General features: G+C 37.3%; 1 protein-coding gene across 7 annotated transcripts in view; it reads right to left on the minus strand.

Annotated features, from left to right (window-relative positions):
• Positions 1-23,296, minus strand: part of PDE4D (phosphodiesterase 4D) — a gene marked incomplete at both ends in the record, with an annotated part of 1,145,009 nt that overhangs the window by 192,611 nt on the left and 929,102 nt on the right. For all 7 annotated transcript variants that reach the window (XM_080701741.1, XM_080701740.1, XM_080701742.1 and 4 more), the window contains 2 exons: positions 2,548-2,584; positions 20,887-21,078. In XM_080701741.1, coding sequence (XP_080557867.1) covers positions 2,548-2,584; positions 20,887-21,078 — 229 coding nt within the window. The remainder of the gene's footprint in view (positions 1-2,547; positions 2,585-20,886; positions 21,079-23,296) is intronic.

A 23,296-nucleotide genomic window follows, 5' to 3' on the forward strand; every position in this document is an offset into this window, starting at 1 on the left:
ATGTTTGCTTAGTGGTTGATTTTGTTATGTTTGTGAATGCATATCATGTGCACTAGGGGTCTGAATTAATTTTTTAAATCACCACTATACATCATGTTATTTATGGATTAATTAAATTTTTATTCTAAATTAAAACTATAACAAAATTTCAGAAAAGTTTAAGAAATAGAACTATACAAAATTCCACTATTTAAGCACTTACTGCTATTATTTATTTTTAAATCAATACATATGATGATACTTTAGAGATAAAGAGCAATTTTATCTCTATGTAAATAAACTAATACCAATTAAAATTTATCAAATATTGATTTTTAAAAGAAATAGTTCTGTGCATTTTGCAAGCTCAGTACTATTTTAACCTCTTATCAACCTTACAGGGCAGGTGCTTTTGGAACTCTCTGTTAACAGAGGAGGGAACCAGATCTGGAGCAATTCAGTGACTTGCTCAAAGCCGTTCAGAGAGGTTAAATGAGTGGCCAAGTAAAATTTCATTGTGTACATAACCCATAGTTTTGTAATCTATTCATCTGTTTATGGACATCTTGGCTGGTTCCATACTTTGGCAATGGTAAATTGTGCAGCTATGAACATAGATATGCATGCATTAGTTTGGTAGTTTGGTTTCATTTCTTTGGGTAAATACCCAGAAGTGGTATTGCTGGATCAAATGGTAAGTTTGTTCCCATTTTTCTGAGGATCTTCTATGCTGTTTTCCAAAGTGTTTGCACTAATTTGTAATCCCACCAACAATGTAGTAGAACTCCTACTTCTCTACATCCTTGCTAGCATTTGTTGTTGTTTGTGTTTTGAATGATTGCCATTCTAGTTGGGGTTAGGTGAACTCTCAGGGTAGTTTTGATTTGCATCTCTCTGATTGCTAATGATATTGGCCATGTGAATTTCTTCTTTCGTAAGGTGTCTATTTTGTTCACTTGCTCATTACTTTTTTTTTTTTTTGGTGGTACGGGGGTTCCTGGAAACCCTTCTACCTCCAGGCTACACTCCCAGACCTATTTTATACTTTTTTTTTTTTTAATTGGAAACAGGGTCTCTTAAGCCAGCGTGGCTGTCTTCGAACCTGCACGATCCTCCTGTCTCCACCTTCCAAGCAGGGGGATTACAAGTGTGCTCCACCATGCCTGGCTCTCACTTGTCCATTTTTGATTGAGTTCATTGTTTTCTTAGTGCTGAGCCATAAAGAAAAACACAATTGCGTAATTTACAGGGAAATGTATGGAACTGGAGGACATTATGCTAAGTGAAATTAGTCACAAAAATAAGAAATTGGATGCTCTCCCCAATATGTGGAAGCAAGGAAGAAAATGGGTCATAAGAGGAACTCTAGACGAAGGAGATACTATCGATGAGCAAACAAGGCGACCTAACTGAGGGAATGGAAGGGGGAAAGAGGGAAATTATCTAATGCCCTGGATGTACTTTAACAAACATACCAATGTCAATTACTGAGTCAAACATGAGAAGGGAGAAGGAGGACATGGGGAGGGAATTGGGTAAGGGCTAATTGGGTGATGTGTGCATGTATGTCTTCATCATCTTGTATCCCATTAAGCTGTGTAACTACAATGCACCAATAAGAACATTTTAAAAAGCTGATATTTAAGTAATAAAAAAAATGAGTGGCCAAAGGTGCCACAGATCTATAATATAAACCTGATTATAATTTTCATAACATTTCAAGATTGAATATTTTTCAATAGTGTACATTTCTTATCAGTCAGTGTTGGCTTTAAACTTGTTTTATGACCCAGGTATAATCACTTTTATCCCATTTTACCCTTATTTGTCTGTGCCAGGAGTTTCAACTTCTCTTATGCACTGTAAAAATACTGAAAGAATACATATGTTTGGATATAACTCTAGAGTTTTGGGAACTGACCAGTGGTGCAGGCTGAACATTGAAATACAGCATGATAAGGGAAGATAATGTGTAGCTGGGATTGAGAATCTCTGGTCTATACAAAGAACATCCAGTCATTAACTCACACACACTCCAAAGCACCTTAGAGCATTTTATCCCTTCTTGTATGTTTTATGTCATATGGTTAAAATATTTTCATGATTTTTATGCCTAAAGGGAATTAAAAATATTACTCTGCTAAATATTTGAATGAATGACACATGCAAACAGAAGTAAATAAGGTATCATGTTGGATTGGATTATTGAATTTCACACACTGATCATGTACCTAATTATACTAAATGTAATTTAATCCATGATATAGCCTTCTGCTCCTAGTGCTTATGTCAGGTAAAGAAATATGTGTCCAATTAAATACTATGTCACATAGGTAATTTGTTATTTGAAGCAAAGACACTTATTGGGGCTACAGTTTATAAGAAACAGATATATCTGGCCAACTTCACATTCTCTAGCATTGCCTTTAAATTACTTGAACAAACCACATGATATGTAGTTATAATTACATTCAGTTTAAAATTAAATTTAAGAAACAGACGAGATCCCCCCAAAATCAAATTTTCTAGATGTGTGAGAATCCTGCCCACTCACCCAGCCGTGCTTACCTGAGCAAATGGGGTCACAATCAAGTCATCTCCATGTCTGAAAAACAAACCAAATCCCATGTTAGAGTCACCAATAACTCCAAGACTGCTCTCAGTCAATACAAAATGGTAATTTCCACTTTCATAAATTCCCATAGAGAATTACAGTAATGCCATCCTTATTCTTCGGCACATGTTCTTCCCAGCCACTGGGTTGAAAATACATCTTCTAGGATATTAATCATTTTCCAGCTTCCTGGATCAAAAGAGGGGTTCTTTGGTCAACAATCAATGTCACGGTATGCAAAAGTAGAAATAAAATTCCAGCGAGGGGTCCCGCGTTTTACTCTTGTACTCTTATGGAAGGAATCAGCAAGTGGTGGCCTCTGTGAGAGGACTCCACTCTGCTGTGGGCTTGTCCGTCTACCGTTTGAAGGTGATTAGCATCGGGTGTTTTGCATCCTTGTGTGTAAGTCTTGGGCAGGCTGGGGACTGTAGATGACATGGGACTGCATCATGCACTAATAAAAACCCTGTGAAACTTTTCAACTGACTCACATCCCAGCCTCTGTAGTTACTAGGGAATGTTCCCCGTGTGTGCTGTTGCTGCGGCAACCTCAGCTACAGCAGGCCTGAGATACAGGAGCAAGGTGTCAGCATGACGTGTCTTGGAGGGACAGAGGAAAGCAAGAAAATTGTGCAACAAGCTACTTAGGAGAAAGTGAGAAACTGGGGCCCAGATTCTTTTGCAGTATTTCCCAGCATGAATAAATTGAGGGCAAGATTTTCCGAATCTCTGTGGGCTATTGCTTGATCTCGATATCCAAGGCTATTGAATTGAGTGTATTCTACACAGAAAGCTTCCTGGACATGACCCTTGCTGGAAAAGGCGCAACTGAACTGTCTGCTTGCTCATGAACAATCTGACAAGAATCCAAGTGACCTAGAAGAACATTCACAAAATGTGCTGCAGCACAAGGAGCGTGGGGATGGTGTTCATGGACTACTGCTGTTCACAGTGAGATCAGGTTGCCAGCAAATCATGCAGAAGTCTTGAACATCAAAACGAAGAAAAAAGAAGTGGCGAAAGACAACAAAGCACACTAAAAATGAAGACCATGTATCCTCTATTAGTTTTAGAACCACATTTTCCCCAAAATACCTGTTGTGTGATTATATAGAGAGTTCTTCCCCCTACAAAAGTGAGTCATCAAGTTTTGTGATCATTGTATAGCGGATGCAAATGAACTTCAGAAGAATCCCAAGGTCTAAAGGCTAATAAATGGCAGATCCCGAATGTCAACCAAGAAAGATTTATTTCAGGCCATAACCAGAAAGGCCATTTCCTAGACAAATAGCCACACTGAGAGCCAGCCTGGTGTATTGAAACAGTAAGAAAGCTAACGTTCCAGAGGCAGCAAGCAAGAGGAGAGGAGGCCAAGGAGGCAGAGGAACCACCGGAGAGAGCAAGAGCGTGATGCCGGCAGGGAGCTAGGAGTGCCTCTGTGGTTTCAGAGAAGCCCATGTAAGGCAGGAAGTACCCAGCAGAGGTTGGTGGTCAGCCAGGCAGCAGATCATGGAGGCCTGGGACAATAGGTTAAAAAAAGAGTGTGGATTTTCCAGGTGTGGTGACACATGCCTGTAATCCCAGGACTCTGGAGGTTGAGGCAGAATAATTGCAGGTTTGAGTCTAGCCTCAATAATTTACCAAGACTCTGTTTCAAAATAAAAATAAAAAGAGCTGGGGATGCAGCTTGGAGAACTCCCCTAGGTTCAATCTCTAGTACAACAACAATACTACTACTACTACTACTACTACTACTACTACTACTACTACTACTACAAATTATTATTATTAGTATGATAAACAAAAAGAACAAGTTAAAACAAACAAAAAGAAACTTGGACTTTACTCTCTGATGAAAGCTTGGTTTGGAATTTCAGCCCTGCCACTTTCTGGGTATATAAACTTGTGTAAGTTACTAAACTTCTCATTTTTTTTTTTTGGTCTCTTCATCTGTGATACAGAGATGATAATTATTGCATAAAGTATTGTTTGGGGACCAATTTAATATTAAGTGCTGAGAAATGTGCTTAGTATACAATAAGTGTTCAATAAACTTTAGCTATGTCATAATTATTAGTAGTACAGATTTTAATGTCCTTATGGCTTTTGCTTTCCTAGAGAGTTAGGAGATTACAAAGACTCAGAGAATTGATAGTTAAGAACTGTTAAGCCACTGTGATAGGTCTGCTAGTTCCTTGTTTTCTTTAGTTAAACTACATTAGATTTGAATCACTCAGAACTCAAGGAGGATCACATATTTTGACAGGCTGAGACAGGAGGATCCCAGGTTTGTGGCTAGCCTCAGTAACTTATAGAGGCCCTCAACAACTTCGTGAGATCCTGCTTTAAAATAAAAAATAAAATAGGGCCGGGAGAAGGTGTAGAACGTCCCTGGGTCCAATCTCTAGTAATACATACACACATACACACACACACACACACACACACACACACACACACACACACTAAAACTCTTAACGTTTTCTTTGGTTGAGTTTCATTCCCAAGCTTTGTAAAAGGTATTTTTAGGATAGACAACCTTGATTTCCTTTCTTGTCAAAACCATAACAACAGTTATAATTTTGTGAAGAAGATATGCCACTTTTTAAAATTGCCTACAAATTGTTTCTGCCAAATATCTCAAGATTGTCTCATTTCAGTAATAGTAAAATGATTCCTAGCATTTCAATGGAGAGGTCTATACAAAGTGCAGGTCATATCCTAGCCATCTCTTTTCAAAGGTATGAAATGCTTAATTTATCTTTGAAAATATACCTAATATACAATTTAAAAATATTTGTCCCTCTTCAACTCAATGCTAAATTAACCTTTTTCATATATACTCCCACAGTATAATGGTGCAAGTAAAGTATATTTTTGTTTGTAGTTAGAAGAAAATTTATTTGGGGTTAGAAGAAAATAGTATGAACATATCTTTTACTTGTACCCTATACTTTGCATATAATTATTTAAAAAGCAGAACTGATCATTAATATCAAGAGAAGATTCATTTTTATTTCATGACTTGGCTTAAAATATGTGTGAGATTTTTTATTATTATTATTTTGAGGCTGAGACAGGAGGATTGCCCAGGCTCGAAGACAGCCTCCGCTACTTAGTGAGGCTCTCAGAAACTTAGTGAGACCCTCTTTCCAAATAAAATATAAAATAGCTCCGGGAGTATAGGCCAGAGGTAGAAGGCCCCTGGATTCCATCCCTAGCAGCACAAAAAAATCCTATTATTTTAAGTCAGGGTCTTGCTACTTTTCCCCCACCAAATCTAGAACACTTGGGCTTAAGTGATTCTCCTGCCTCAAACTTCCCAGCAACTTAGGGTTATAAGTGTGCACCAACTCACAGTAAAAAAGTATTTAAAAAAAGAGATAAAATTATTCTCATATTTGCATTTGAACAACTTTCCCAAAAAGAATCTTTAGAAAAATACTGAAGTATATTAGGAGGGAGTATAATACCACACAATAAATTGAGGCTTTCCGAGATGGGAAAGGACTGTTGGTGTCTCTTACAAACTAATGGAGCGGCTGGTATCACTGTTCCTGGTGTCATGAATTTGAGGGAAGATGATTAAATACTGTCTTTCATTTAAATGAAAACAAATTTAACAAACTAACAAAAAGCATTGGGGACTTGTTTTGAAGGGAAAATACCTTTTTTTTTTTAGAACTGTAGTATTTGTGGGACACAAGTGGGGAAAGATGTGGGCTGGAACTCAGAAAAAAGCTCATTTTTAACATTGTATATATGTATATATGCGTGTGGGGGACAGATAAATTGATATCCAGGTAAGAGTTGTCAAAAGGTACAAGTGTAGAGACTTCCAGAACAGATGAGATGGGCCACTGTAGGTCACTGTGGAGCCCAGTGAGTCTTGTGATGTGAAAGGAGGGGCCCTGTGCCCAGTCGCCTGACCTGGCTACCAGGGCTGACCCAGAGGCACCTCCTCCGGCCTTGGGAGCACCCCCACACACACACCAAGGGACTGGGCTCAGCAGAGCACTGTTGACTTTTCTTAGAACCAGGAAGTCCTGCTCCCTATGCCTTTGCTGTCCTCCCCACTTCTGTATTCCTTACTACCTTATCTTCTACCCTTGTTCTTTCTGCAATAAGAAGCCAGAAACATAGGCAAGAAACTGAAAGAGGGAGAGATGGCAAAGCAAACCCTCTTAGGGAGGCCTTGCTGGGATCCACAAACTTCTCAAGGATAGTACTTTAAATATGAAAAAGCACACTGTCATCTTAAAAAAATTAGTCAAACTAATTTATGTATAGGCTTCTGAGCTCATACACAAATGAGTTCATTTCAAAATTGTGAAGCCTGAGACACCTTTGTCTTTGTTGGCTTCAGGGCTTAAAGCCTTGGCAGTATATTATCATTTCACTAAGATCCTTTTAAAAATTCAGAGGATAAATATTTAATAAAATTATTAATATATAACAATGGCAATCATTTGAAGCAATTGTAATTATTATAAATAATGATAATTAATATTATCAAATAATTACGATCTGCCAAGTGCTGCACAAAATACCTTCCAGGGATATCTTATTAAATTCCTTGTGTGGCCGGGCGTGGTGGCGCACGCTTGTAATCCCCGCGCTTGGGAGGCGGAGACAGGAGGATCGCGCTGGCTTAGGAGACCCTGTTTCCAAAATGAAAATGTAAAAATAGGTCTGGGAGTGTAGCCCGGAGGTAGAAGGGCTTCCAGGAACCCCAGAACCAGCAAAAAAAAAAAATAAAAAAATAAAAATAAAAATAAAAAATAAAAATAAATTCCTTGTGTGAAAAAGAAAGGGAGGCCCAAGAAGACCACAGAATCACATGTCTATGAAGTGACCGAGCTGGGATTCAAATCCAGGTCATATCACTTTGGGGCTCTGCTCTTAAGCGCTATGTAAGTCTCCATCTAGAATGTACTTATCAACGACAAAAACACATCCAAAACAACAGTTACTCTTTAATGTATCTTTCATGTTACAAAGATGATATAATAAAGATAACAAATAGAAGTTATAAATACAAAAATAATATCCAAACAAGAAATCAAATCAATAAAACAACCCATGACTTAAAAAAAAAGTTTCAGCCCACCTAATGATTTTTATGTGCTAAAACACTAAGATAAATTACAAATAAAGCAATAAAATAACTTTTTATTTTCCATCCAGGTATAAAGTTTTGGCTGATAGTTAAATAACATATGTCCATAATCAGGGTGAGATAAGACCATATCATATGTAGCAAACACTTCTGAAGATAGTATACATTTACAACACTTACATATAGTATATGGTATCCACAAGTACATATGTCTGTTACGTATATATTGTATGTGGATGTAATTCTAAGGACATTCTGTGGTCCTCATTGTTTCAACAAAAACATTTTGACTTCCTGCCTGATATATTTAAAATGTATGGGAAAGAATTACTGAAGAGGGGAAACACTACTACCATCTTTACTGACATTAAGAGAATTTACTATCATTTTGCCTATACTATTCCATTGTATAGCCCTTCAGAGATTACCTGCAATAAACATTACATTTTAACCTATATTTTATATCATCCAGACCTATCAACTAACTTTAGAAATCTTATAATCTTAGAGATTTTATTTTCTAAAATGTAAACCATTTCTCAAAACTTATTTACATTTTAATAATTAAGGAACAACTTCCCAGGCATGGTAGCATATATCTATAATCCCAGTACTTGGCAGCCTGAGACAAGAGGATTACAGGTTTAAGGCCAGAATATGGTAATTTATCAAGAACTTGTTTTCAAATAAAAAATAAAAATGACTGGGGACATAGTTCAGTGGTAGGATGCTTCTGGGTTCAATCCCCAGTACAACACACAAAAATTAAAAATGACCTGGAAATTCTATTTTTTAATTATATCATATAGAAATTCCCTTTCTGGGACTATATTCAAAGAAAATGAAATCAGTGTGACAACGAGTTATCTGCACTCCCAATTTCATTCATGATAGCCAACACATAGGATCAATCTAAGTGTCCATCAACAGAGTGGATAAAAATAATGTGGTATGTATACACAATGGAATGCTATGGCAAGAAATGCTGGCATTCATGACAACAGGGATGAGCCTAGAGTTCATTGTACTCAGTGAAATAAGCCAGAAAGACAAATACTGTGTTAATTTATATATAAATGATTTAAAAATTGAACTTAAAGAAAGAGTAAAATGTTGGTTACCAGAAGCTGAGAAGTGGGGTTGGGTTGATACAAGGAGATATTGGTTAAAGGGTAAAATGTTTCAGTTAGAGAGAAGGAATTAATTCAATAGACTACTGACTATAATTAATAAGAATGCAAGATATACTTGAAAATTGCTAAGATTATAACATTTTAAATGTTATAATCACAAAAAGCAATAAGTATGTGAAATGATATATAATATTAATTAACTTGATTCTATAATTCCACATGCATATATATCAAAGCATTACACTCTATATCATAAATATTTATAATTTTTCATTTTAAAATTAAATAAAAAAGCAAATTAGAACCTGGCCTGATCTTTGACAAAAAATACCATTAATAAAAATGCTTAACTTTTGGCCCACGTGTGATATCTTCTTAAGGATATTCACTAATAAAAGCAAAGTGAAATAGTTTACTATATGGCATAAGCAAAAAAAAATTCCCTAGTTTACAACTGAACTTCTTTATGGGTTATAAGATAAAACTCATGCATTAGAGATAATACATGAGGCCAATAAATGCCCTCTAATTTGTAAAGTTACATGATGGCACACAAGATAATCTGTGTTCAAAATTACATAGTAAAGATGTCTAATTTCAAGAGTTCAAAAAGGATTAGCATGTGTCATATGTGCACAGACCTACTCATTAGACATATTAGGTTAATTTGTTTAATGGAAGCCAATATGTTACAGGGATTTTCCAGCGGGGCTGATGTCACAAGTGATCATCAGGGCCTCACCGTACTGGGCTGAATCTGACGTGGTTGTGGGGGGTGCTAAGTACACAGCAGGAGGCTTTCACCAGCGCCTCACTTTATGTTCTAGGAACAGGCTCTTCTTTCAGTGTGTCTTATTTGGCAGGTCTGTTCTTAATGTCAGTGGTCCTGCCCTCTTGGTGTGTCTCCAAAATAGGTTCCTGGGAAGAAGATTTATGGGTAGTAAGTACAAATATTATATAAGTCTACATGTGGTAAAATGATTCATTAGATTAAAAAGAAGGGCTTAATCAAATAGAGGAGCAACATATTTTATGCAAACCTACTATATGCCATGGAACTCTACCATCTGGCAGTATCCAATTCAGAGGACTCTGCATTAACGGGTGCTTACATACTCCAAGAGAGGGACACAGGCCCTGAGAACTTAAGTAACTCATTACAGTCATGCCCTTCGGAGGTGGTTTCCAAATGCCAGTCTGAGACATGGAGCTTGCCCAACAGAATGGTCCTTGTTAAAGTGAGAGTTAACTTGGGCCAGGGAGTAAGGGGTTAAAAGACTAAATATATTCCTTTGGAAAGCTATGTTGTTATTCTTTTTAAAAAATTTTAATTTATTTTTTATATGGATCATATTGAAAATGGCATACATTCAGACTGTTTTTGATGGAGGTTAAAATGTGTGTGTGTGTGTGTGTGTGTGTGTGTGTGTGTGTGTATTGAGCGCAGGGGGCATTCTACCTCCAAGCTACAACCCCATCTCTCTCTCTCTCTCTCTCTCTCTCTCTCTCTCTCTCTCTCTCTCTCTTTTTTTGGTGGTACTGGGGTTCCTGGAAGCCCTTCTACTTCCGGGCTACACTCCCAGACCTATTTTATACTTTTTTTATTTTTGGAAACGGTCTCTTAAGCCAGCGTGACTGGCTTCGAACCTGCGAGATCCTCCTGTCTCCGCCTCCCAAGTGGGGATTACAAGTGTGCGCCACCATGCCCAGCTATTTTTGTACCTGTATTGGTGATGTAACCCAGGGGCATTCTATGTCTGAGTTATACCCCCAGCCCTATTTTTTATTCTTTATTTTGAAACAGGGTCTCACTGAGTTGCAAAGGACCTCACTAAGTAGCTAAGGCTGTCCACGAATCACGATCCTCCTGTCTCAGCCTTCCAAAGGCTGAAATTACAAGCATGCACCACCATGCCTGACTAATTCTTTATTTTGAAACAGGGTCTTGCTAATTTGCAGAAGGCCTCACGAGGTAGCTGAGGCTAACCATGAACAGGATCCTCTTAGCTCCCAAATACTGGGATTGCAAGCATGCATCACCACACCTGGCTAAAATGCCTTTTAGCAATAAAATGATGGTATATATTGGTTGGAACCTCCTTTTGTCCCCTCTACCTGGCAAAGTAAAAAATTAGTAACCTTAGGTTGGTCTCCCCAGTGTTTTTTATTTTTGTTTTGACATTTTAGTGCATTATAAATTCTCAAGGCATGGAAATGTGCAGTCCAACTGGATTTGAAGCTAGGCTTTAAGACACCATTGTGTTTTGACCACGCTGCTTTCTGGATGCTCAAATGGATTTATGCTTTTCAGAGGCCCCACAAATGTGCATAAGTATCCCAGAAGCATGTTGTCTAATAGAAACTCCTGAAAGCATGGAAATATTTTCTCTGTGCTGCCTAACATGCCATCCACTAGTGGCAGACAAACACAAAAAAAGCAGGCAAGCTTGTTCCTGTCATTCTCTAAGTGCCAAAAAGGAATGAATTTTGTGATGTGGAGTTATGAGATGTGTGTGCAGCCTTGTTAACAAAGAGTCAAAAGGTTTTGGGTCCTGGGATCATTTCTGACACTCACTAGGAAATAATACCATTCTCTGAATTGCTTCAACGATTTCCTGTCTCACCATAACCTCTTGCATTCATAGATGGGCGACTGGCTCTTCTTTCTCTATGTGCTTTCAGTTTGTCTGCTTCTACTAAGAGGACAACAGGAATTGATGTTTTATACATGTTTAGACTCCACTGTCCAGTATTTGATGACAGCAAGTTTTTCTTGATCCAGAAACCGAAACACAGCTTGAGAGTCGCCGCAGAAAGCGGATGGAACTGGGGATGCTCTTCATGGAATGTGACATGAACCACACAACTTCAAACGCCAGGAGCCCAGCAAAGCTCAGTGTCTGTATTCTTGCATTGCTTTTTTTCTTAAAGAAAAACCATGGATCTGAGCAAGACTTTATTTATTTTTAGTAGACTATCTTGAAACATTTCCTATTCCAGGGAGTTAGAGAGTTAGTATTATTTAGTAATATTTCTTAGTATATCTTATCTTGAGAAACACATCACATAAATGTTCTAGCAGTGTGATTTTGCTCTCCTTATATAGCTCAGGGAACATCTAGGAGACATTGAGAACAACTCACTAAGAAGTTAAGACTGATAAGCAAAATAAATATCTTCAGTGACTGATAAGTGAAAATAGGTATTTCTACAGTAATCTCAGTATCACTTGTCTATTTCCTTTATGCTTCAGAAATTTAAAAATAACTAAATAAAGAAAGGAACACATGCTCGAAGCAAGTGTTATTTCTGTTTTGTTTTCACAGATCTAGGGCATCTTCAGATGCTATCCTGCCATGGAATAGGTGTTATTGATATTTGTTGAATGAGTAAAAGAATAATAGTCACTCTGAAATGCCAGCCCATTAATACATTCATTTATTTAGAATGTGGCAGGTGATACACACTGGTTACCTCCAATGGAAATCAATTTGCTGCTTCTGTCAGCCTGCTGCCACCTGCCCCACTCCTACCACCCGCTATCAAGATTTAAAGTTCAGGACATTTCCATTTTGCAACACAGTGGAACATGCTTTGAATTGGAGTCTTCTTCAATACACAGAAGGTGGAAGGTAGAGATAGGAATGCAAATGAGAGTGCCTCTGGGTAAATTGTCCACAATAGGTTAAACTGGAAGCTCTTTTTTTTAACAGTCATTTTTCTTTACAACTTTCTGGAGTGGGAAGAGCCAATGGGTTTTGGCTATGGTTCTTTCATTTAGGGTCACATTGCATTGAAGCACTTTCCAGGTTGCTGGGCTAGCTGTTTCTTTGAAGATGGTTTTCCAATTTTTCTAATTTTAGTTGGTTGAATTTATTCAAATATTGTTCTCATCACTAACTAAAAAATAAAAAAAAAACACATGTTCTCAGAGGCTGTTTAGTAAACACTAAAAATTGGGCCCATTCTTCCATTTTTCTTTCGCTCTTTTTTTTTTTATATTGGGGATCGAATCTAGGGTTATTCTATGTTTGAGCTACATCCCAGCTCTTTTTATTTTTTATTTTGAAACAGGGTCTTACTAAGTTGCTGAGTATCTGGCTCAGGGTACTGAGCTGAGGCTGGCCTTTAAACTGTGATTCTCCCTCGAAGCCTCCCAAGTACTGTGATTACAGGCTTGGGCCACCACTCCCTGCCCAGTTTCTCCTTGAAACTGATGTTTCTTGGGATTGTGGGATAATCACTTTTATTATTAATTCATCCCCTTTGCACCATATTTAAAAAGAAACTAGCTAGTACCCTTTAGTAAAGTATGAGATAAAGGAATAATTATACAATCAAATATTTTAAAAGTTAAATAATTTATCTTCACACTGTTTCTCTTACATAGAGGAGTTGAAGAAAACTCAGGTTATCATTTATTTTTCAGTTTTATCTTTCTTCACAATTAAAACTAGAGTCCAAACACTGAGAAACAGTAGATATAAAAAAAAAAACAAGTAAATTGTATGCTTAATACTTGGGCAAATTTCCCCAAAGATATAATAGAATTTGAGTAGCTTTGGATGATAAATAATGAATTACTAATATATTTGGTCAGTTTGCATTTACTTTTCCCTATGCTTTAATATATCTTCTAAGATTTCAGGACATGTTTATACCTTTGGCAATGATAACCATGGTGTATTAGTATATATAATGCAAATAATGTGTTATTTTATTTTTCTATTTTTTACTTTTTGGTGGTACTGGGGTTCCTGGAAACCCTTCTACTTCTGGGCTACACTCCCAGACCTACTTTTTATACTTTTTAATTTGGAAATAGGGTCTCCTAAGCCAGCGCGGCTGGCTTTGAACCTGCGTGATCCTCCTCTCTCCACCTCCCAAGTGCAGGGATTACAAGTGTGCGCCACCACGCCCAGCTATAATGTGTTATTTTAAAAGATTGGAGCATAGTGCAAACATATCCAAGAATGTTCACACCATCTCAGTATGTAATGCACTAAAATAATTTTTCATTTTTATCCTGTAGCATTAAAATGTTTGTTCAAAATGTCAAAACATTAGGATCTCCTTTTTTATGATTTTTTTTAAAGTATGAGCATAAAATGTATACTCAGCTATTTTTTCTAGTACTGGAGACTGAATCTGGAGTGCTCTATCACTGAGCTACAATCTATCCCTTATTTATTTATTTATTTATTTATTTATTTATTTATTTATTTATTTATTTGGTGGTACTGGGGTTCCTGGAAGCCCTTCTACCTCCGGGCTACACTCCCAGACCTATTTTATATTTTTGAAACAGAGTCTCTTACGCCAGCGCGGCTGACTTCGTACATGCGCGATCCTCCTGTCTCCGCCTCCCAAGCGCGGGGATTACAAGCGTGCGCCACCACGCCCGGCGGAAAAGAATTATTAATAAAAGTATTTTGGTAGTTGATACCTACAGTTGCAACAAGGATATGGGTATGGAAGAAAAAAAAAGGCAGTCTACCTATAATATTGCCAACATAATATCACTTTTGATAATAATACAAGACTTTGGCTACCTGGGATTCTAACAGAATTAAGAAAATTATAAACTGTAGCACTTGCTGGAAGTTTATGGCTTTAAGACAATTGTTTTTCTTCTTTTATCAAAATGTCCCTTTTCATGAAGATTTAACTCCCATGCTAAGGATATGAATGAACACCCCAGTGCAGAGATTCTTGCATGCTTAACATCTCATTAACATTTTATAGCATTCCACTGTCCAGAAGAAATAATAGTCCCACTTCTTGAGTAGTTAGGTCCAAACAATTTAATAAGATTTGTCCAAACGACTTAGCCTGGTTGAGCACTCTACATCTCACTTTGGGAGATGAGATCGGATAGTGTCTCTGTAATTTCTGCTTCCTCATCCATTTTTCTCAGCACTTGCTTTTTAATCTAGTAACCACTGAAAACCTAGTTTTAAAAAGCATGAGACCAGAGACAGGGATATCATGAGCTAAAGAAAAATGTTTCAAGTTATTAGATTTTCAGGTGACTGATAAATGTCTCTGTATTTCTCTTAAAATTTTAAAATATCCTTTGCACCCATGTGCGCTCACTCTGGTGCCCCAAAGCATGTTTAGGGAACCTGACATTCCTCCCATGTAATAATCCCCCTTAGCTGGGAAAACTTGGGACTGGGGAAGAATGATTTGGCCTTGGAAGCATTATGTGTTTAGTTAATGAAAGATGGCTTTCAAATAGAAAATTAATTGTTAACACCAGCCAGGCGCGGTGGCACACTCTTGTAATCCCAGTACTTGGGAGGCTGAGACAGGAGGATTTCAGGTTCAAGGCCAGCCTCATGAATTTATGAAGCTCTCTGCAACTTAGTGAGACCCTGCTTCAAAATATAGAATAAAAAATAGGCTGGGAATAGCTCAGAGGTAGAATGCTTCTGGGTTTCATCCTCAGAATCAAACACAAAAAAAATTTAAAATGTTGACACCAAAAGATGTGTTGCATATATATGAATGTATTACTTTGAATCTCATTATTATCATCAACAAAACCCCCTTTTTTTGGTGGTATTGGGGTTCCTGGAAACCCTTCTGTCTCCGGGCTGCACTCCAAGACCTATTTTATATTTTTATTTGGAAACAGGGTCTCTTAAGCCAGCGTGGCTGGCTTCGAACCTGCGCGATCCTCCTGTCTCCGCCTCCCAAGCGCGGGGATTACAAGCGTGCGCCACCACGCCCGGCCCTGAACTCTTAAAAATATAATATATTCATTAATGTAGTAAGACTTAAAATATAGCTAGTAGGGGGTTATAAGCTTTTCATGTATATTCAGTGAGGACTAGAAACTTTGGAATATTCCATGTTTTTTTTTTTTAATTTTTATTTTTGGAGATACTCTCATGACACCAAGGAAGAATCATGTAAACTGAAACAAAAAAAAATATTTTGAATTGGCATACAGGCAATCAATCTCTTTTCCATTTTCAAACCCAGGAGTAGAGACAATACCCCCTTCTATCCAGAAGGCACAAGCAGTGCCCAGAAAGAGTTATGACTGGCGACCCACAGCAGAGGCCAAGACAGTGAGACCCTTGTCAACTGCCCAGGAAAGGGAAACAGACAGACAGGGCTGTGGGCAGCGTCCACTAGCTGAGAGCAGCCCACACGGGGGAGTCCAAAGGTCAGACCCATGAAGTCTAAAGCTCTGTAGGGTACATGGGGACAGCTGGCTAGACTGCCAAGCGCACCTCGGCCTTCTATGGTAAACGGGCCCACTCACCTCCTCCTCGCTGCCCTTCCACCTGCACCCCACCCCGAATTCTGAGCACAGGAAGGAAGAGAGTAAGTCAAGGAAAGAGCTGGCAGGGTCAGCTTTGGGTTCTGTGTGTCAGGGCTTATTCAGCAGACGGCAGGGAACAGAGGGACAATGATCCAGGTTTCCTGATTTCCTTTTACGTAAGTCATTCAAGTAGCTCATATTCAATAAATTTGGTTTTATGACTAAGGGCCATGTGTATTGTCACTGTTAATTCTGTTAGTCTTTGTAATGCCTCACAGTTTTGTATGTTCTCAAATACGTATATTATTGGATAATGGGCGACAATAAAAATAACTGCTATTCAGAAGAGAAAGTAATTTTAAATGCATTTTGATGAACTTTACAGGAGAAAAATGTGACAATCTGTTTACTTTTTAATTTTCTTTATGATGCCACTAGGGCAGACCCCTGTCACCTATTTGTTTTTACTGTTATAAGAACATTTTTTAAATTATTAATGGTAGTTCAAACTTACTTTTAATGTATTTATTTCTTAACTTATGTTAATACTTAGCATTTTTCTGTTTCTTTTTATTTTTTAAGAATGAAGTTGTTGCTCTGGCATCTATATCTAACAAACTATATTGCAGTCTCAGAGCAGAAGTTGCCAGAAATTTCTCTTGTGCCTTAAATGAGTGACTATTTTAGATCTTTAGTGCTAGCTTAGTCCAATAAACATATACATATACATATATGTATATGTATTATATATATATATATATATATATATATATATATATATATATATATATAATGTTCTGAATAGATTTTCTTTTTGCTTGACCTCCTTTTTGGACACTTTGCACTTTCATCCTATTTTATTCATTCTTACTTTAGTACTGGGGATTGACTTCAGGGGTGTCCTACCTCTGAGCTACACCTCCAGCCCTTTGTCTTTGAAATAGGATTTTTTTCACTAGGTTGCTGAGGGCCTTACTAAGTTGCTGAGGCTGGCTGGCTTTGAACCTGTGATCCTCCTGTCTCAGTCTCCCAAATACTGGGATAATAGACATGTGCTATCACACTCTGCTCATCTTATTTTATTCTTAACCAAATTTTCATAGTGCTAAGTAGTTCATTTGGTCAAATTAATTTTGTTTTCTGCAATAGTTAATAACACTTGGTTCATGATGGCATTATCAAAATAATATTTTCCTGGAAATGATAAAATATTTGTTGTGTTTTTAAAAAGATGAGAATTTCTGGATGTGGGATCTATCATCTGTCAAATAGCATAACAATATCTCTATCGAAAGGACTATGAGAATATAGACTAAGATAGCTGGTGTGAAAATGTTTGAACAAGTGAAGGACAGTATACAGCTTTCACATGTGCCATGGTTATTGTTACTACCATCACTGGTCTTTATTTTTCTCCATGTGCCTCAACTCTTTTACTAGTATCCTATCTACTAGAATGTGATTATTTTCCTTCTCACTATCCCAATAAATTAAACATTCTATTTAAAATTATGGAATGGTTTTCCAAAACATGTCATTCAAATAGATAATCACAAACTTCCACTGGTACTGTTTGTGCTTGAAATTTCTAAGGGTTTTTCTCTGTAGGAAAACTAAACTAGAACAATAAATATAAAATCTTCAAGTGAGTGTAATGTAATGTTATTCTCTATTAAGCACAGTCAAATTATAGACCTTGGACAACATTTCAGCATTATCATAACTGAGATAAGGTAAGAAAGCCAGAGAAGACATGATCCTTTATATAAAGAAGATAGATGTTGTATTAGATCTATACTAAATTAGTAATTATTCTATTTATCATCCTTTGTCTCTATAGAAAGAATGATTTCCAGATGTTAGTGGGTATAAAAGGGAAACCTTACTGCTCTGATGTAAATATCCAGGGAGAATGAGAAAGCTGACTATCTCAGGACATTATTTCCTTACAACACATGGAATTGCATCATGGCCGGATCAAATTTGCCATTCTTATGTGAGTCTGTTCAGATAATGAAATTCTTGTCTTGGCTCAGGGCAAAAAGAGGTTATCTCTGTGAGTGGGCTTTGGAAATAAAAGCCCTATTGAAATATAAAAAGTTATCAGCTGTTTGTAAAATGCATGTGTATATTTAATATTTACTAACTTAAGTAAAGGATATGAAAGAAACGTATTAAACAATCAATTTACTGGCATCAAATAATCAATTTACTAACATTTTAGAAATTAAACATATAACTGTATAAAACAGAGTTCACTAACTCATTGGAATAATTTTCCTGGCCTTTATCTGAAATAAGCTGTCTCACCTTTGATGGTTGGGCCAGATGGTTTCATTCTGGCTTCACTCGGCATTACTTGTTATCTATAGGGATGCTCACACTTCCTCTGCTCAGCTCAATTCTGCTCTTCTCTTTTAGCCTCTTCCTTCTTCTCAAGCTTCCCCATCCCTCTCCTTTGATTATTCAAAGACTACACCTTCTACTTAATTGTAAAAGTAGACATCATTAGCCATTAATTCTGTAAACATTTTACTCCTTCATTTACATATTTATATTTTCCCCTTTCACTTCTATCTCTTTTCTTCCTAAAGAATACAGTACTTGTCCCTATTACTTTTCTAAGGATAGTCGCTTTACTTGAGTTCAGGATAATACTTGTCAGAAACTGTATCTCCATTTTAACCCTCTTTTTTCCTTGCACTTTTAGTCTCTAACTTCTGGAGCTTTCACTCAGTTCAAGTGTCTTGAATTAAAAAAAAAAAAAATTCTTACTTCTTCTTCAGCCAACCTTACCTTTTGCCCTCATATATGCGTATTTGCTCAGATCTCCATTTTCAATTCATTCCCCAACCACTGGGCTTCTGATTCTATTACATTTCTAAGACATGCACTCAACTGTCAAAGACCTTATAATTATATTAGAGAGGCTGGCCTTAAATTTGCAATCTTCCTGGCTCAAAGTGTGTGTGTGTGTGTGTGTGTGTGTGTGTGTGTGTGTGTGTGTGTGTGTACACACTTCTATAAGCTCTTTGCCTCTTGCATCTGAAACAACCCTTTTGCTCCAAGGCCTCAGTCTTTATCTAGGTCTTTATAATATTTAGTCTGCTTAGTTTCTGTGAATTTTAACATGAACCATTTCCCTATGGGACCTTCACTGAGTCATCATTCCAAAATACAGTATTCAGGATGCATGAAAACAGGAATATGATCAGATCAAACCTTAGAGGACATCTCTGTGGCTCTCAGCTCCCACAGACTATATTTGAATAATTCTCTCTTGCCATATTTTGCTACTCACACCAAGCAGACTGTAATTCTTTAATTGAGCCATGATTTCTCCATGCCTCACATTTTACAAATACTTTTCCTTAGCCTATTATATTTGCAGGCTTACCTTGGGCAGAAAATCCTCTTCCTTTTCTCCACACTGAAGTGCTTGGTAAACACCTCAAGGACGGTAATATCATACTTTATAACAATGGTCTAAAATGCCAGACCTCCACTGCTCCACAGATTATGAATACTGAATATACCATAATTCTCAAGATGCATTTTCATTATGTTGGAATAAATAAATAAATATCCCAAATTTTAAACTAATGTAAGTGGAATAAGAATATCAAAATAAGGCCTATGGGAAAGAAAGTTGTTTAGAGATTAAGAAAAACAGCCATCTTTAATATGACTGCTAAAAAAAAGAGCTATACCCTAATAACTATAGGTGGAAGTAATGCATAAGGCACACTGTGTTTCTAGGATTCCATCAAGAACTCAGCAATACCTTGATGACTGTTAGGACAGCAAGGATAACACCAGATCCCCAGGGGTCACAGAAAATCTAAGTCCTAAAAGATGTTACTACCCATAGGAGTTTTTGAGATGTGTCATGAGAAAATGGTGACTGTAAATAGATAAATAAGATAAATATCTAGATCCAGAGGAGGAAAGTGAGACTAGTTCTGGGGTGTGTGTGTGTGTGTGTGTGTGTGTGTGTGTGTGTGTGTGTGTGGAGAGAGAGAGACAGAGAGAGAGAGAGAGAGAGAGACAGAGAGAGACAGAGACAGACAGAGACAGACATGCTCAAGCAAGCAAAAATGACAATGGAGGTATTGAGTGAGAAAAAGGACCATGCAGAAGCTTCCTGAACACAGAGAACAGGAGTGCAGGAAACACAAGAATGGAATGTAGTGTGAAAATAAGCTATGATACTATGAGATCTGTAAACCTCAGCTTTAGTTATTATTAATCTGTTTATGTCCTAAATGATATTTGATTCTGTCTAATGCTTTGTGTTCTTGCCTCTATTTAAATATCCCCAAAAGATCTCTCAATTGATCTGGCAAATGAGTGCTAACATTTGTACACACGTCATTTGAGATATATTCAAAACACTAATATCACAGGGATTTCCAAATGGAGTTTAAAGTTTTTCAAAGATTAGTCAATATTCATTGTGATAAGCTAGCCAGCAACTCAGATCTTATATAAATATAAGCTGATGCTTTAAGTGTAAGTTTCCATTAAAAATGTCTCACTTTTTCCCAATTTATTTTCTAGGGAAACAAATGCTTCTGATCAAAAGAGAGAGTGTACTCAACTTAAATCTACCATTCATTTTCAGCGTGTATAATGTTCTTCATTCTTTCTGTATTAGAACCATGAAGTTGAACAGAAATCACTGATTTTGTGACATCATAACTCTAGAGATGAATTTGCTTGATTTTCAAGACCACCCACTCTTGTTCCCCTCTCGGGTACTCACATATCACTGGCAATGGAGGAGTTCCGGGACATAGACTTTGGAGAGAGGTCATAATCGCTGTCGGATCGATACAAGAAGGACTCCCGACGTTGACTATGGACAAAATTTGCTTGGAGAATCAGCCCAGAGCCGGGGCTGGTCATGGGATCCAAGGGACTCCGTCCCGCTGCTGTGCCGTTGTCCACATCAAAACTGCAAGTGAAGCAGAAGGAATACGCCTGCCGTGAATGCTTGACTGGTGATATTCTAGCAAAACATTTAGCTTGAGTTTAGGAATACACAGTGGGAGAATTTACAGCTGATTCCTACTGGTTAAAAGATGATAATATTAACATAAACAAAAGTAAAAACCACACTGGCTTCATGTTCTGTTTTCTTAAGCTTCTGATCAGATGCAAGACATAAGTCTTCCTAAACTTTAGCTTGGTCAAAAAGGAGCCATTCCTCAAAAATAGTTCAGAATTTCTTGTTGGAAAAGAGGACATGCATAGTAATTCACTAAACAATTGTGTTCAGTTCAACAAGTGCCCGCCATGTGCCTAATGTCAGCACTCCTTCAAAGCTGTGTTTCTTTTGCTCCCTACTATACCTCCCCCATCACAAATCTCTGTGACATCAACCTCCCTCTGTCCTTTACTATAGTACTTATAATTCAGGATCCCAGTCAACTCTCACCTTCATTATTTTAATAGCTTTCATTTTAGTCTCTTGAATCTATGTTTCAGACTATTCCAAGTGTGGTTTCACTTAAAATGCAAATCTGACTATGTCATTCTTCAGTTTAAAGGCCCTTCGTAACTCACTATTATCTTCCAGATGAACTTCTTGGCTAGATTGGAAACCTAAACCACCTCATCTCGGTTGCAATGAGCCATCTTCCCAACCTCAACGTGCAAGCATATTCCATCAGGTACATTTTGCTCCACTCAGTGGGCCGCTGGCCACAGGAGATCACTGCCTAACCTGCTGCCCCAATTACTAAGTCCTCCTCTCTCCTGCTTAACTGGTATTCAACCTTGAGGACCCAGCCTTCAGCCTTTGCCCTGATACCTCCGAACTTTATAAAATGATCTTTCTTTTTGTGCCCCAGACACTTTCCCATGTCCAAGGACAGAATTTACAATGAATAAGAAATGTTACCACCCAGTCTCCATTCCTAGATTAAGACTTGGAGTAGTCTTAGAATTTTCCCTGGCACTTCAAAAACCCTTACTCCAAGGGTATAGCTCAGTGGGAGAGCTTCGCCTAGTAAACATGAGGCCCTGAGTTTGATCCCAAGAATCACATAACAAGGCAGCATTTTACTAAGTCAATCGAATGAATGACTGAATAAATAAATCATATTACGTTCAATGATACATATTTTAGAGTTGGGGGAGGGAGTTGGAAAGAACTACACACATTTTTTAAAATTTTTTAAAATTTTTTAAAATTTTTGTGTGGTACTGAGGATTGAACCCAGAGTTATTCTACCTCTAGGCTATATTTCCAGCCCTATTTTATTTTTTATTTTGAAAAGGAGTCTGCCTAAGTTGCTGAGAGCCTTGCTAAGTTGCCGAGGCTAGCATTGAGATAGAATCTACAATTCTATCTCAGCCTCCCAAGTATTAGAATTACAGGCACAACCCACCACATGCAGCCTTGCACACTGTTTTTGTGTGTGTGCTACTGAGAATAGAACCCGGGGGCATTCAGCCCTATTTTTTTATTCTTTATTTTGAAATAGGGTCTAACTAATTTGCAGAGGGCCTCACTAAGTAGCTAAGGCTGTCCACGAACTGTGATCCTCCTGTCTCAGCCTCCCAAGTATTGGGATTACAAGCATGTGCCACCATGCTCAGCCACACACACATTTTTTTTTAATGTAATAGCCCTTTTATTCTAGATACATTTCCCACAAAGAACTTTTGTAGTGAAATTTCAACAACTAAAAGTCAAATCTCACCTGTTCTCAAGAGAGGACAGTGATAGTTTGAGACAGTTTGGAAGGCAAGTGGTTTAAAACTTGTAGACTGCCCGTGTAACAACAAACACTATTATTTACATGTAACCATAACATATCAATAAAGAATAAAAATGAAAAAAAATCTTAAGAAATAGAAAAACTTTCTAATGAGTAGGCAAATTATTTTAAGTTTAGTTGTCATAAGCATTCTTCTCTGTGGATTCTTTATTCAAACTATTAACCAGCTAATATAAAAACAGCTTCTGTTTTCTCTATTGACTTTACAAATACGTAGTGCTATGACCAAAAGATGAAAAGATAGTGTTGAAGAATAAATAAGCTAGGGGACTAACATTGTGTGAGTTGCCTATAAACCTATGACCAAAGAAAAAGGTCTCCAAATCAATCCTTCAAGTAAAAAGAGGAGTAAACAGGCCTAACTTAGCTTGACCAGTCAAAACAATG

Source organism: Muscardinus avellanarius (genome assembly GCF_963383645.1).
Source record: "Muscardinus avellanarius genome assembly, chromosome: 1".
NCBI classification, from domain to species: domain Eukaryota; kingdom Metazoa; phylum Chordata; class Mammalia; order Rodentia; family Gliridae; genus Muscardinus; species Muscardinus avellanarius.